At 39.4% G+C, this 17002-nt stretch overlaps 2 protein-coding genes across 9 annotated transcripts in view; one reads left to right on the forward strand and one right to left on the reverse strand.

Moving 5' to 3' along the window:
* The window catches only part of UBN2 (ubinuclein 2), a 104215-nt gene that overhangs the window by 52753 nt on the left and 34460 nt on the right, over positions 1-17002 (reverse strand). For all 8 annotated transcript variants that reach the window (XR_012512016.1, XM_074379014.1, XM_074379013.1 and 5 more), the window contains 6 exons: positions 14556-14626; positions 11213-11342; positions 7116-7234; positions 6161-6274; positions 5503-5646; positions 4030-4080 (listed from right to left, as the gene is read on the reverse strand). Coding sequence is in view for 7 of the 8 variants with exons in the window: in XM_074379014.1 (XP_074235115.1) it covers positions 4030-4080; positions 5503-5646; positions 6161-6274; positions 7116-7234; positions 11213-11342; positions 14556-14626 (629 nt within the window). In the remaining variant the exon portion in view is untranslated. The remainder of the gene's footprint in view (positions 1-4029; positions 4081-5502; positions 5647-6160; positions 6275-7115; positions 7235-11212; positions 11343-14555; positions 14627-17002) is intronic.
* Positions 276-766, forward strand: LOC120365329 (mitochondrial import inner membrane translocase subunit TIM14). The gene has a single exon (XM_039472887.2). It carries the CDS (start codon positions 341-343, stop codon positions 689-691), a length of 351 nt encoding a protein of 116 aa, XP_039328821.2. The 5' UTR covers positions 276-340; the 3' UTR covers positions 692-766.

Raw genomic sequence — 17002 nt, forward strand, 5'->3', positions numbered from 1 at the left:
TATTGCTCATCAGAAAGTTACAACATATAACTTTGTAATTATGTGGTAAATAATTTCTTCTGCTATTTGGAAAGCTCTCTGAAGGAACTGTATTTAAAGGCTCAGTTTATACTATTTAGCAACATTTTCCTCAATTCACATTAATTCAAAGAAAGGCCAAACAACTGGTAAAATATGAAATGTTGATAAAATTTTTTAAAAATTAAATGTAAATTTTTAAAAAATTAAACTATGGCTCGGCGGGTCGTGCGTGCGGTCGCGGGGGTGTCGCTCTGCTCCCGGCGTGCGGGCAGCGGCCGCGGCCTCTGCGCGGGAATGAGCCGGGCTCGCGGCGGAGGCCATGGCCAGTACAATGGTAGCAGTTGGACTGACCATTGCAGCTGCAGGATTTGCAGGCCGTTATGTTTTGCAAGCCATGAAGCATATGGAGCCTCAAGTAAAACAAGTTTTTCAAAGTCTACCAAAATCTGCCTTCAGTGGTGGCTATTACAGAGGTGGGTTTGAACCCAAAATGACAAAACGGGAAGCAGCATTAATACTAGGTGTAAGCCCTACTGCCAATAAAGGGAAAATAAGAGATGCTCATCGACGAATTATGCTTTTAAATCATCCTGACAAAGGAGGATCTCCTTATATAGCAGCCAAAATAAATGAAGCTAAGGATCTACTAGAAGGTCAAGCTAAAAAATGAAGTAAATGTATCATGAATTTTAAGTACATATTACTTTATGTATATGAGTATTAACTTTTTATAATAAAATGCCTTAGAGTTAGTTTTAAAAATAAATAAATAAATAAATAAAATAAAAAAAATAAAAAATAAAAAATTAAAAATTAAACTATAAAATAACCCAAAAAACTAACAAAGCTGTCTAAACAGACTTAAAAAACTGGTAAGAATTTACAATTATCTGTTAAAAAAAAAAAAAAGCTTCAAGGAACTTCAAGCTCTAATTAAACCATGCCAAGAAGGTGTGAATGCAATTTAACTTAATCAAAACAAAACAAAAAAATCCCTGAGTTTTTAAAGAAATTATTTTGTAATGTAAAATTTTTTTAAAAAAGTCAAAATTACAGGGAGTAAAAAGGGAAAGAAAAATTACTATAAAACCTTGAAACTTTTGGAAAACTATGAAAAAGTTTGAAGAAAAAAACTAAGATTTCCAAGGTAAGTCAACGTACCCAAATGTTCATTGAATAATTAATGTGTTGACAAGCTAAAATATTTCACCTTATCTACTTCACTTGCCTAAAATGTCATCAATTAGATTCACAAGAATCCTGATGAAAACTGTCACTTTACAATTTCATTAAGGCAACAGTAATTTTCTAAGTTTTTTTTGATGAAGGCCATTTAGGGAAAGGACTGGTAGACCCACTTATCCCACAGATTCCTACTTTCTGGTACAAAACAAAACACAAAGTTAAACGAAACACAAAGTTAGCAATAATAATGAAGCTACTCAACAAAAGGAGAAGGGCCAGGAGCGCCTGTAACCCCAGCACTTTGGGAAGCTGAGGTGGGCGGATTCCTGAGCTCAGGAGTTCAAGACCAGCCTGGGCAACACAGTGAAACCCTGTCTTAAAAAAACAAAACAAAACAAAACAAAAACAGGAGAATGAGGCCAGGCACAGTGGTTCACACCTGTAACCCCAGCACTTTGGGCCAAGACAGGCAGATCACTTGAGGCCAGAAATTTGAGACCAGCCTGGCCAATGTGGTCGAACCCTGTCTCTACTCAAAATATGAAAATTAGCCAGGTGTAGTGGTGTATGCCTGTAATCCCAGCTACTTGGGAGGCTGAGGAGGAGAAGTGCTTAAACCTGGGAGATAAAGGTTGCAGTGATCTGAGAAGCTGAGATCGCACCACTGAACTCCAGACTGGGCAACAGAGCCAGACTCCCTCTCAAAAAAGAAAGAGAGAGAGAGAGAGAGAGAGAGAGGGAGACAAAGAGAGAGAGAGAGAGAGAGAGCTCTTTTGTAAACACCTTTAGAATTAAAGGAATGCATTATTTGTACCTGAAATGTAATGCATACATGGCTTTAGAATTACAGTAGCCCCTCTTATCCACAGTTTTCAATTTCTGCAGTTTCAGTTGCCTGTGGTCAACTGATGTCTGAAAATATTAAATGGAAAATTCCAGAAATAGAGAGAAACCACATTCACATAATTTTTATTATAGCAGAGTTAAATTGTTCTCTTTTATTATTGCTGTTGTTAATCTCTTAGTGTGCCCAATTTGCAAACTAGGATCTATCATAGGAATGTATATATAAGAAATAATAGTCTATGTAGGCTTCAGTACTGTCTGTGGTTTTGGCATCCACTGGTGGCATTTTGAAGTATACTGTCTGAGGATAAGAGGGACTACTGTATAGGGAAATTAAAGCCAAAAATATTACTGACACAAATATATACATATGTATATAAAATTTATTTCAAAGACAACAAAAACACCTGCAACAAAGTAAGCCTATAATATGAAACCAAACTACTTAGAATTTATACTAAAAAAACGATAAGAACTGAAAACCACAACCAACTCAATGCATCCCTGATGATATACAGTTGACCCTTGAGGATGAAGACCTTTATGATGATTCACTCCACTTAATGAATAGTAAATATAATTTCTCTTCCTTATGATTGTCTTATTTTTCTTTCCTGTAGCTTATGTTATTATAAGAACATGGTATACAGTACATAAAACGTACAAAATGTACTCATGAACTATTTATGTTATCAGTAAGGTCAATAGTAGGCTATTAGCAGTTAAGTTTCAGGAGAGTGAAAGTCACACGTGAACTTCTGACTGTGTGTAGTGAGGGGACGAACTCCCTAACTCTTGTAATGAAGTATCCTTCCTAAAAACTAAAAAATTCCTATATAACTGCACAGAAGGAGAGGAGGAATTTTATAATGTTGCCCAAAAGATGTTAAATAGATCTCTTAGAAGAATACTGAATTACAGTGTTCAGTAAATCCTGAGTAACTTGCTAATTTTATATTTTAATAATCCCCACCCCCTCCCCTTTTTCCTTTTGGACACAAGGTCTGCTGTGTCCCCCAGGCTAGAGGGCAGTGGCATGATCTCCACTCACTAGAACCTCCGCTTTTCTGGCGTAAGCCATCCTCCCACCTCAGCCTCCTGAGTAGCTGGGACTACAGGCACACACCAGCATGTGTGGCTAATTTTTTACTTTTTGTAGAGGTGGAGTTTCACCATGTTGCCCAGGCTAGTCTCAAACTCCTGGACTCACGCAATCCACCCACCTCAGCCTCCCAAAGTGCTAGGGTAACAGGCATGAGCCACTGTGCTGGCTTTAACACAAGGGTTATTAAATGCCACACTTGTAGGCTATAGAGAAGTAGCCCTAAGTTGTAGGGAAAAATAAAACTGTTCTGGAATTGACCAATATTCAACCAAAAAGGTTGAATTATTTTTATAGCAGTTAATAACATAATAATAACAGAAAAAACTTGCTTTTTTGTTATATATGGGGGGATAAAATATCTTTCTCCAGTAATCACATCACTAAGGAAAGAGCCAGTTTTGAACACAAGGAAAGACCTGAAGAGTAGGTTAATTTTGCAAAATAAAACACTGCAGTGCAACAAGGGTGGATGAGCATATGGATCTGTGCTAGTAAGCTCAGGGCAGCAGGGGGCTGTAGACGACAAATGCAGATGAACATTAAGAGGTAGAGAAAAAGACTGGCAGGTAGAAGGCCCAGGAACAAAGGAAAACTTCTGAACCTTCCTGCTTCCCTACTACCAGAATCCCAGGCCATTATGTGTCCCAGTATGGATTTAGTAGGTAGGAACTCTCATATGGCTTCCCAAGCAAGCGGCTGCTTCCTTATACTAGGGAAGAAAGAGATCAATTTGTGTTCTGAAATCTAAACAGTCAATGGTCAAAATGATCTTTTTGAGTCCTATTCCAACTAGCATTTAATAAATGATATTTTTGTTTACTAAAATGCATAATGCGAATAAATGAAGCAATCTGGAGACTGCGTTTACTCACGGAGCAGAAGTAAGATGATTATGAACACTCCGGCTTTCCTTAAAAAGCATTCTGGAAAAATTTAAAGAACACAATTATTTTTTTTTATAGCAGATAGTATGATAATTGTTTTATTTTTTTAAAGTAACTTAATTTTCAATCAACTATTACTTGCTTATTTACCAAGTAAAAGTTATAATGGTACAGTATACTTAATAATCTATTTTATGGAGAGTTTTGTTCACAGCTCACTGTAACCTAGGCCTCCTGGGCTCAAACGGTCCTCCCACCTCAGCCTTCAAAGAAGCTGGAATTACGGGTGTGTGCCACCATGTCCAGCTAATTCTTAAAACTTTTTGCAGAGACAAAGGTCTCACTGTGTTGGCCAAGCTGGTCTTGAACCCCTGGCCTCAAGCAATCCTCTCATCACAGCCCTGAGCTTCCTGAAGTGCTGAGATTACAGGGGTGAGCTACCATACCTGGCCAACAGATCTTTTTGTTGATATAAGATGGAGCACTTTAAGATCATGGGTTGAACTACTCAAGTTTATTAATTTTTACACTCTTTAACTCTTCTTTTTTTTTTTTTTTCTTTGAGACAAAGTTTTGCTCTTGTTCCCCAGGCTGGAGTTCAATGACGCAATCTTGGCTCATTGTAACTTCTGTCTCCTGGGTTCAAGTGATTCTCCTGCCTCACTCTACTGAGTAGCTGGAATTACAGGTACCCAAGACCACACCCAGCTAATTTTTATATTTTTAGTAGATACACGATTTTACCATGTTAGCCAAGGTGGTCTCAAACGCCTGACCTCAGATGATCCACCTGCTTTGACTTCTCAAAGTGCTGTGATTACAGGTGTGAGCTACCGCAAGCGGCCACATTCTTTACTTAACTCTTGAAACTTCAAATAGAGCAACTCTTAGTTTCTTAAAGTATCTCTCTACACTGAATATTTTCTTACTTATTTATTTACTTGTTGAGACAGGTCTCACTATGTTGCCCAGGCTGGTCTTAAACTCCTGGGCTCAAGTGATCCTCCCACCTTGGCTTTCCAAAGTGCTGGGATTACAGGTGTGAGCCACTGCACCCGGCCTACACTGACTATTTTCAATAGAACCTAAGGCTGTGTCTCTTTTCCTATGCTCTAATCCCATATTCTGTTCCCTATATTCATGTTACCCAAATGAAGCTCTTCTCCCAAACTTCATAACCATTTGGGAGTCTTCCCTCTTCCCTTTTTCTCTATCAGCAAATTTGGGTATAAAAAAAAAATGTTAAGTAAAATATCACCTTTACACCTATCTCTGTGTCTGCATGACTATTTTATCATTTAAGTGCTTAAGGTTTTCAAAGCAAGGATCATCTGACTGAGATGACTATACAGTATGCTGAATAAGTTAGGTTCTCAGAAGAATCAGTGTCACATATATGTATGTGTATCTTTAATGACAGCAAAAATAATAAAATAAAATCCAGTAAGTCGCATGTCTTACCTTGCCTGCATCCAGCCCTTAGGCCACAGGGGCTTCACCTCTGTCTCCATAAAAGACTTAAGATAATCTTCAGCAGACTGGCTTTTATTTGGCTCTAACTCATAGCATCCCAGTTTGATCTCAACAAGGTTACATAACAAAGTTCTAAGCAGATTGAAAATTAAATTTGAAACTTTTTTTAGAAGCACATAAATTTGGCAGCAATCATAAAGACTATGTGAAAAATTCAAAAAATAATAATTTCTAACATGTATCATTCACTGAACTACAGTAAAACCCCTAATATGAAACAATTTCCTTTGACACCTTTAATCAAAGCACCAAAGATCGAAAGGGATGGTTCTCTACTTGGGGTACAGAAATACTACTAAAAAAGATGGCCAAAGAAGAATTACGTTGAGAGCACTTCACCTTCTGAAACCAGTATGACTCCATTATTAGATTAGTTTATAAAAAGTATTAGAGTACATACGAAAATAAAAGCAATACTACTCTAAAGACATGGGAGACTAATTACTTTTCTCTTTAATAATTTTTCCCTACATATTTATCTTTGGTTGCTTCCAATCCAGTTTTACATTTATTATAGATTTTTTTAAAAAATGAAAAACCTTCCTTCTGCATTATATATTAAAAACAAAAACTAATTAAATCTTACCTGATGGTGTCATCCCAGTGGAATTTCTTTCTTGGTCCTATGACACGTTTCCCTGGTTTCTCATCATCATCTTCTTCAGATCCATTTTTTTCTCGTTCTTCATCTGTCTGCAATCTAAAAATGAAAAAACACTTTATAAAACAAACTTTTAACCCAACACAACTATGTAATATGCTTCATAAACACTTGTTGAATTGCTTAATTGAATATTAAAAGAGAGGGTAAAGAGGAAATCTACCTTTCCACATAATACTGAATTTGAAGAGAGTTATAGTTTGCTAAATAAGGTCTTCAAATTACAATGTAAAGACACAATTATAATTTGAAGACCTTATTTAGCAACTATTTTATAAATTTTAGGTCAGAAAAGATTTGCATCCAACTACAGCAAGTCAAGTTCGGGTGGTAAAATGTCTCACCAATGTCAGCTCTTGCTTTGATCACCCCCATACAATCAGTCAACAGACACCTTTTGCCTCTGACTCCAAAGCAACTGTCATTTACAAACTACTCATAATTATGTTAGTGGTATACGTGAATTTCAACATGAGAATGAGGTCCACATAACATCAGAACAGCTAAAAGTACTTCTCAAATGCATGGCTGGGCATGGTGGCTCACGCCTGTAATCCCAGCACTTCGGGAGGCTGAAGGGGGTGGATCACCTGAGGTCAAGAGTTTGAGACCAGCCTGGCCAATGTGGTGAAACCCCATCTCTACTAAAAATATAAAAATTAGCTGGATGTGGTGGCAGGTGCCTGTAATCTCAGCTACTTTTGAGGCTGAGGTAGAAGAACCCGGGAGGCGGAGGTTGCAGTGAACTGAGATTGCACCACTGCACTCCAGCCTGGGCAACAGAGTGAGACTCCACATCAAAACAAATAAATAAATAAAAATAAATAAATAAAAGTACTTCTCAAATGCAAAAGCCAGTCCAAATAGAATAGATACATACTTGGCACACTTAGCTTGACTACGAGCCTGGCAGTCCTCCTGGTATTTAAATAGCTGTTCAGGCATGACATTGCTAACAGCCAGTTTCAGTTTTTGCAGAGGTTCTCGTAAACGATCATCCTGAAAAGCGTATAAAAGTTTTTATCAGACATATTTACAAAATTTTGTGAGGTCCTTGAAAGATGAAATTTATGTTTTAGATAGCAATTATAGATTTGAAGTATTAGCACACCTAAATATGCACATTTCTTCTACAGCACTGACTTTTCGTAATACACACTGGATACAAAATTAGAATGACATTTCCCAGTTAGTCAAGAAGAGTCCCAGTTTTTGCCTATTGTCCAGCATTATTATTATTATTATTATTATTTTTTTTTTTTTTTTGAGACGGAGTTTTGCTCTTGTTACCCAGGCTGGAGTGCAATGGCGCGATCTCAGCTCACCGCAACCTCCGCCTCCAGGGTTCAGGCAATTCTCCTGCCTCAGCCTCCTGAGTAGCTGGGATCACAGGCACGTGCCACCGTGCCCAGCTAATTTTTTGTATTTTTAGTAGAGACATGGTTTCACCATGTTGACCAGGATGGTCTCGATCTCTTGACCTCGTGATCCACCCGCCTCGGCCTCCCGAAGCGCTGGGATTACAGGCTTGAGCCACCGCGCCTGGTCCCCAGCATAATTATTAATTAGTGTTCCTTTACACTCTTTAAAATGCCCCATGGACACTTTAATACAGACAATTAAATAGAAAACAAAATCTACATTGTACAGACTACCACTAGTTAATCTCCATTATGATGGGAAACCAGTACCCTAAGAAGACACAATGCTCTGGAACACGAACACATGTGTTTGGTTTGGGTGACTACCAACCGGATGTTGGAATCCTGTTCTCTCAGTTATGGTTAATCATTTTGACTTACGCTGCAGGTAATGCAAGGTCAAGGCCAAAGTAAAAGAGGAACCTGAAAACTGTTAATCATGTGTATTTTCAAGGCCAAAAGGAAAGAAAGTAAGTTTGTACCTGACAGTTTTAATTAACTAATTTATTACTTTTGCCTTGCTAGCAACCGTATATATATGTAACTACTTGAAACATACTTTTATCACCATCATAGGTGATGAAATATTATAAGACTTTACTTTTCTTCACTGAAACAATTTTTTTTTTGGAGACAGCCTCGCTCTGTCACCCAGGCAGGAGTGCAGTAGAACCATCTTGGCTCACTGGAACCTCCACCTTCTGGATTCAAACAATTATTGTGCCTCAGCCACCCAAGTAGCTAGGACCACAGGTGCATGCCATCACACCCAACTAATTTATTTATATATATATACATATCTTTTTTTCTTTTTGAGACGGAGTTTTGCTCTTGTTACCCAGGCTGGAGTGCAATGGTGCAATCTTAGCTCACCGCAACCTCCATCTCCTGGGTTCAAGCAATTCTCCTGCCTCAGCCTCCCGAGTAGCTGGGACTACAGGCGTGCACCACCATGCCCAGCTAATTTTTGTATTTTTAGTAGAGACGGGGTTTCACCATGTTGACCAAGATGGTCTCGATCTCTTGACCTCGTGATCCACCCGTCTCGGCCTCCCAAAGTGCTGGGATTACAGGTGTGAGCCACCGCGCCCGGCCTAATTTTTATATATACACACATATATATATATATATATATATATATATATATTTTTTTTTTTTTTTTTTTTTGAGACAGAGTGTCGCTCTTGTTACCCAGGCTGGAGTGCAATGGCGCGATCTCGGCTCACCACAACCTCCGCCTCCTGGGTTCAAGCAATTCTCCTGCCTCAGCCTCCTGAGTAGCTGGGACTACAGGAACGCGCCACCATGCCCAGCTAATTTTTTGTATTTTTAGTAGAGACGGGGTTTCACCACGTTGACCAGGATGGTCTCAATCTCTCGACCTCGTGATCCACCCGCCTCGGCCTCCCAAAGTGCTGGGATTACAGGCTTGAGCCACCGCGCCCGGCCTAATTTTTATATTTTTAATAGAGACAGGGTTTTGCCATGTTGGTCAGGCTGGTCTTGAACTCCTGGCCTCAAGTGATCCACCTGCCACAGCCTCCCCAAGTGCTAGGATTACAGGCACGAACCACCCAGCCAAAACAACTGTTCTTTAAATGTGATTTTTGGTGAAGAAAAGATTTTTAGCCAGGCACGGAGGCTCACGCCTATAATCCCAGTACTTTGGAAGGCTGAGGTGGGCAGATCATGAGGTCGGGAGTTTGAGACCAGCCTGACCAACGTGGTGAAACTCTGTCTCTGCTAAAAATACAAAAATTAGCTGGGCATGGTGGCACATGCCTGTAATCTCAGCTACTCAGGAGGCTGAGGGAGGAGAACTGCTTGAACCCGGGAGGTGGAGGTTGCACTGAGCCAAGATTGCACCACTGCACTCCAGACTGCGCGACAAAGACTCCATCTCAAAAAAAAAATATATATATATATATATATTTTTTAAACACAAATATTACAAATAAGCATATTAACCTATTCCATGAACACCAGTAAGTAAATATTATAGCACATATGACATAAAATCCTATGTTTAAAATGTGAACATCCAGTCGGGTGCAGTGGCTCATGCCTATAATCCCAGCATTTTGGGAGGCCACCGTGGGCTGATCACCTGAGGTCAGGAGTTTGAGACCAACCTGACCAACATGGAGAAACGTCGTCTATACTAAAATACAAAATTAGCCAGACGTGATGGTGCATGCCTGTAATCCTAGCTACTTGGGAAGCTGAGGCAGGACAATTGCTTGAACTAGGGGGACAGAGGCTGTGGTGAGCTAAGATAGTACCATTGCACTCCACCCTGGGCAACCAGAGCCAAACTCTGTCCCCTCCCCGCAAAAAAGTAAACATCCAGAATCCTGGTTCCTAGATGATTACTTTTAAAGAATTATGTAGCTTATTAGACTATCTGCCTGGAAACAACCCAAATATCCACAAATAGTAAAATAAAATGGACAAATTAATGGGGATATATTCACACAATGGAACACTGTATACACAGCAGTAAAAATGAATATATTTCTGACCAGGCACAGTGGCTCATGTTGTAATCCTAGCACTTTGTAAGGCCAAGGTGGGCAGACCACCTGAGGTCAAAGGTTAAAGACCAGCCTGGCCAACATGGTGCAACACTGTCTCTGCTGAAATACAAAAATTCATTGGGCATGATTGTAGGTGCCTGTAAACCCAGCTGCTTGGGAGGCTGAGATGGGAGAATTGCTTGATCCTGGGAGACAGTGGTCATAGTGAGCCAAGATCTCACCACTGCACTCTAGCCTGGGTGCTAAGAGCGAGACTCAGTCTCAAAAAAAAAAAGAATGTATTTCTACTACATGTACACATAAGATAAATCTGAGGTGCACAATATTGAGCCTTAAAAGCTGCAAACATATATTTATATATATGAAGCTCATAAATATGCAAAATTAAATATAATGTTTAGGGATACAAATATATGTGATAAAACCATATAAAGAAGAGCAAGGATAAGACATCTTTCTTCCATAGCCAAAGGGATGTTAAGTAACTTCAAACTTGCCAGGGGTTCAAGATCAGCCTGGGCAACATAGCAGGAACCTGTCTCTACAGACAAAAAATTTAAAAATGGCATGCATGGTGATGTCAGCCTGTAGTCCCAGCTAGTTGGGAGGCTGAGGTGGGAGGATGCTTGAGCCCAGGAGGTTGAGGCTGCAATGAGAGCCATGTTTACACCACTGCACTCTGGCCTGGGCAAGAACAAGACCCTATATCAAAAGAGAGAAAAAAAAAAAAAAAAAGGTGAGTACCTATATTTAAAAAAAACTGTTTATCAGATCATACCTACTGTATTAATTTACATCCAACGATCTATGCTTTAGAAAACATTTTTCCTCTGAACTTATCAATTGTTGAAGACCAATTATTTTTCAGGGGATCTAACATACTTTTAATAACCTCCTATTATTATTAAATACATACAATATGACTATAAATCAATTAATGTGCAAAGGCCCCAAATAGAAACAAGTATCTTTACAGGTTATGAAACTCAAGATGCAGATATTATTGCTCTTCCTCTTACCTGGACATTGAGATGTAACTTCTTCAGACGTTTTACTAGTGTTTCTTTATTGCATGGCACAAAAGCTTCAAGGTGGGAGTAGACACCACTGCGAATGACAGGGCCTAGTTCTTGTAGCTGTAACTCAATGCTGGCCAAAAAAATTAACAACAATGAACAGTACAGAATTTATTTTAGGTGGCATCATACCGACAAGAAGGCAAAGGCAGTTCTTGTTCTCATTTTATCTTTCCATGATTTCCTAAACAGTATTCTTTACAGGGGAAAACAAAACAAAACAAAACAAAACAACCCATAGCAATAGTTTATTAGTTTATTTATTTATTTATTTTGAGATGGATTTTCATTCTTGTGGCCCAGGCTGCAGTGCAAAAGCATAGTCTCGGGTCACTGCCAACCTCTGCCCCCTGGGGTTCAAGTGATTCTCCTGCCTCAGCCTCCCAGGTAGCCAGAGTTATAGGTGCCTGCCACAATGCCTGGCTAATTTTTTTGGAGTTTCAGTAGATATAGGGTTTCACTATGTTGGCCAGACTGGTCTCAAACTCCTGACCTCAGGTGATCTTGGCCTCCCAAAGAGCTGGGAATACAGGTGTGAGCCACTGTGCCCAGCTCCATACCAAAAAATAGTAATGCTATAGAAAATATTCTGTCAGTCTAGTTTAACAGTAGAACTTCTATAACCATGAACAAGCTGGAAATATTTTTGGGGTGACAGGGGAAAACTCTTATGTTTTCAGGTAAAGCACAATAAATCTGTAATTAACCAAAAGCTCCCTTCCTCCAAGACATAGTATACTACCCCTCGGCCCACTGGCAATTGCCTGGCAGGTCAAGACTGCAGTGAGCCATGATCACATCACTACTCCAGTCTGGGCAACAGAGTGACACCCTGTGTCAAAAAAAGAAAAAAGAAGAAAATTTATGAGCAATGTCTGTTTTAGGCAGTAGGCAAGGAAATCAAGGCAGCAGGTCAAATTCAATCAGGCAAAAAAAAAAGCTTGTGTGTGGGGGGTCCCAATTCCAACAAATTGATGTATTTCTTCCCTAGTATAAGAAAGCAATGGCTTCCTTGGGAAGCCATATGGGAGTTCCTACTCTAAATAATCATGTTCCATATTCTCTTAGAAGGGCAACTCAATACAGAAAATGAGACATGTTTGTTTAGGGAAGTAAAAAAAGAGGCTGAGGGAATAAGAAATTGACTAAAAGGAAAAAACTGAACTCAGAACACTAGCGCTTATGAAACTGGAGGCGTATCCTTTGTAAAATAAAAGTAGATGGGCTCCAAAAAATAAGAAGATTCGCTTTAAGACAGACATGAGAGGAATAAATAGGGAAGCCAGTTAATGGAATAGTGATATTCTGCTTATCTGAGATGATATGTCCCAAGGATGGTCTTTTGACTCTCCTGGGGGAGAAATAGTTGTTCCCTTTCACAGAAGAGTAAAATAAAAAACAACAGACTCAGTCACAAGAGAAGGACCTGATCACACTTTGGATTCTCAGGTGGAAAGAAAAAGAAAAGTTGGTCAGATCCCTGACTAAGGAATCTGGGACAACTGTAACAAGTAATGGCTGCACTGTTCATTGAGTCCAGGGTTTTAAAGGGAGCTAGGTAAAAGGAGGTGGTGTAGACAGGAAGCACTTGCCTGGCTGCCAGGCAGAAAGACTCCACCTGAAAATTCCTGGTTAAAATAACGAAGAACAGAAATGAGAAACTCTGCCACCATACTAGCAGCAGACTAAGTTATATGTTTTCTGAGTCTATAATAAGAGACTGTAATACATTACAAGCATTATCAGAAGCAGTTAATCAGCCCTTCTTCACATCTCATGAGAAACTATCTCCATTAAGTATTTAAAAGATGGGAATCATAGTATTATAAATACTACTTTCCTTTTCCCTTTCTCTTTCTCTCTTTTTTTTTTTTTTTTGGAGACAAGGTCTCACTCTATCACCCAGGCTGGGGTGCAGTGCCGTGAACACAGCTCATTACAGCCTCAATCTCCCGGGCTTAATGTCCTCCTAACTCAGCCCCCCGAGTAGCTGGGATGACAGGTGTGCACCACCAAACCTGGCCAATTTTTCTTTATATTTTATAGGGATGGAGTTTCACTATGGTCCCCAGGCTGGTCTCAAATTTCTCAGCTCAACTGATCCTCCCCCATCTAGGCCTCCCCAGAGTGTTGGGATTACAGGTATGAGCCACCATGCCTGGCCTTGCCTATGTCTTTATGTAATATATGATGCTACTAAACCACCAAGAATAAGCATACATTATTTTCACCAGAGAGGGCTAAAATTTGCTATTTTCCCCATGCTTGCTTTTTTGCCCAGTTCTGCATCCAATTATATACCTGATTCCCGTAAACAATAGTTAAGATCTAAGTCAAAGACAAGGTTTACAAGTTCATCTTATTTGACCACAATCTTAGGACCTACAGCTTCGTTAGTATCAAACTCTGAGTACAAAATTATTGCTAAGTTAAATACAAAATTTGCTAATTTAAATACAATCTATACTATATATCCACCGTCACCTTCTTATTCTAACTGATGTCTCCTCATAATTTCTTTATAAAACTGTACTTTCCATTTGACTATAAAAGTTTGTACAAATTATAAATAACCTCACTAGATATCAATGGAATTGCTGTTCTCAAGTGTAAGTAATAAAAGTAGATGGAAAATCATGCCAAATCTGTATATAAATGCTCTAACATTTCCCAGAAAGACACTTTCATATAAGATTATATGAAGTATATACTTAAGTCTAGCTTAATATCCAACTTGTACAGTGGTCACTTGCTCTGGCAGTTATTACTGGAAGCTTTGATTATCCTAAGTGGTCCAGGAAAACAAAATATGCAGAAGCATAATTTTGCTGAGAAATAAATGTGAATCATACATGCTGTAGGGCTTAAAGGGAAGAACTAATGCCTGGGACTTACCAGCCCCTCAGCATCTCAAAGGCCTATTACATTTTTGAATGAATTGTTCTTTCTCTTTTTTTTTTTTTTTTTTTGAGATGAAGTCTTGCTCTGTTGCCAGACTGTTGTGCAGTGGTGTGATCTTGGCTAACTGGGGTTCAAGCAATTATCCTGCCTCAACCTCCAGAGTAGCTGGTACTACAGGCGTGCACCACCATGCCCAGCTAATTTTTTGTGTTTTTAGTAGAGACGAGGTTTCATCATGTTGGCCAGGATGATCCTGATCTCTTTACTTCATGATCCACCTGCCTCAGCCTCCCAAAGTGCTGGGATTATAGGCATGAGCCACCGTGCCTAGCTGAATGAATCATTCTTAAGGTTTTTTTGTTTTGTTTTTAAGAAAATTACTTACTCCAGAAGAATATTATTCATATCCTGTGTAAAGAATTTTTTCCTTCCTTCTTCATCAAAAAGTTTGGCAGCCTAGAGAAACATAAGAAAGACAATCATAACTCAAAATAGGTCATTACTCTATTTTTTTTCTGTTTTTTATTCTTAGAACATATGTTCAATGATTTTTTTTTTCTGAGATAGGGCCTCACTATGTTGCCCAGGCTGGTATCAGACTTCTGGGCCCAAGCAATACTCCCACATTACAGCCTTCCAAGTAGCTGGGATTATAGGTATGTGCCACTGTGCCCTGCTGCAATAAATAATTAATTTGAGATAAATATCTATAATAAACTTCATTAGGAAAATTTTTTAAAAAGAGAGATAAATATCTAATGGAAGAATAAAAGAAGCTCCTATCAGTAGAACACCAAATGAGTTGTGATCAACAGGCAAAGGCACTTGAGAGATTCAAATTCAGCTGGGTATTGTGTAAGTTTCCTACAGCTATTATAACGAACTATCACAAACATAGTGGCTTGAAACAAGACAAATGTATCCATCCTCAGTCACAAGTCCAAAGTCAGTATCATGGGCTGAAATCAAGGTGTCAGTGGGGCCATGGTCCTTCCAGAGGCTCTGGGGAAGACCTAGTTCCTTGCCTCTTTCACCTTCTGGTGTCTGCCAGCATTTTTTGATCACAGCTGCAGCACTACAACCTCCAAGGCCACCATCTTCAAATCTCTCTAGGCTCTCCCTTCACATTTCCTCTGTGTGTTTAACACCTCTTTCTGCCTCCCCCTCTTGTAAGCAAACAAATGATTGCATTTATGGGCCACAGGCTAATCTAGGATAATAACCCCATCTCTTCTGCCATACAAAATAACATTCACAGATTCCAAGGATTAGAATACAGATATCTTTTTTAAGACCTAACATAGATTTTTTTTTTTTCTCTTTTTTGAGACGGAGTTTCGCTCTTGTTACCCAGGCTGGAGTGCAATGGCGTGATCTCGGCTCACTGCAACCTCTGCCTCCTGGGTTCAAGCAATTCTCCTGCCTCAGCCTCCCAAGTAGATGGGATTAAAGGCATGCGCCACCATGCCCAGCTAATTTTTGTGTTTTTAGTAGAGACGGGGTTTCACCATGTTGACCAGGATGGTCTCGATCTCTTGACCTTGTGATCCACCCTCCTCGGCCTCCCAAAGTGCTGGGATTATAGACGTGAGCCACCACGCCTGACCTAACATAAACATTTAAAAAATCTGTAAAAGTTGTGATCCTAAGAATATGAAAAAAAACACAAAGATAAATTCCAATTAAGGTTAAGAGTCTTCAGAACTAAACAGAAAAGATATTTCAAAATAGTATAGGTCACAGTAGGGTAGCTATAGTTAACAATAATTGATTGCATATTTAAAATAGCTAGAATAATTCAAATGTTCCTAGCATAAAGATAAATATTGAAGGTGATATCCCAATTACCATGATTTGATCATATGAATGTATCAAATTATGACATGTACCCTGAAAATATGTACATCTTAAATGTATCAAAAAATAGTGTAGGCTGGGCACAGTGGCTCATGCCTGTAATTTCAGCACTTTGGGAGGCCAAGGTGGGCACTTTGGGAGGCCAAGGTGGGCAGATCACGCAGTCAAGAGATCGAGACCAACCTGGCCAACATGGTGAAACCTTGTCTCTACTAAAAATACAAAAATTAGCTGGGTGTGGCAGCATGTGCCTGTAGTCCCAAATCACTTGAACCCAGGAGGCAGAGGTTGCAGTGAGCCAAGATCATGCCACTGCACTCCAGCCTGGTGACACAGCAAGACCTTTTTTTTTTTTTTTTTAATCTACAGTATTATTACTATGTTGAAATTGCAGACTTATTACTGAAGTTGCAGACTACATTTAAGTTGTAGACTTCCATGAGCAGACAGAAGAATCTGGTACCATATCTAACTCGATTCCAAGAAGACAGACTCTATGACTCTGTCCTTAAGGAGTCACTGAGATTATAATTATTAATAGAGTTAACTGCATTCCATGAGGATTGCTGATCAGAATAGGCAACGCTCCAGCTGAAATGTGTGGCTGGAGGCAACACGCTATATATTGAGGAAAAAAACCCTTAGACATAGTGAATAACAACAAAAACTGAGTAGAACTGGTAATCTCTAAGAGGAAGAAAAAAAGTCAATTCTCCTGCCTCACCGTCCTGAACAGCTGGGATTACAGGCATGTGCCACTATGCCTGCCTAATTTTTTTTTGTATTTTTAGTAGAGACAGAGTTTCACTGTATTGACCAGGCTATTCTCAAACTCTTGACCTCAGGTGGTTCACCCACCTTGTCCTCCCCCAAGTGCTGAGATTACATGCATGTACCACCATACCCAGCCAGTTATTTTCTACTAAAAAGAAACGTCTAGGCTGGGGCATGGTGGCTCACGCCTGTAATTCCAGC

Source organism: Saimiri boliviensis, chromosome 10 (assembly GCF_048565385.1).
Source record: "Saimiri boliviensis isolate mSaiBol1 chromosome 10, mSaiBol1.pri, whole genome shotgun sequence".
Classification (NCBI taxonomy): Eukaryota; Metazoa; Chordata; class Mammalia; order Primates; family Cebidae; genus Saimiri; species Saimiri boliviensis.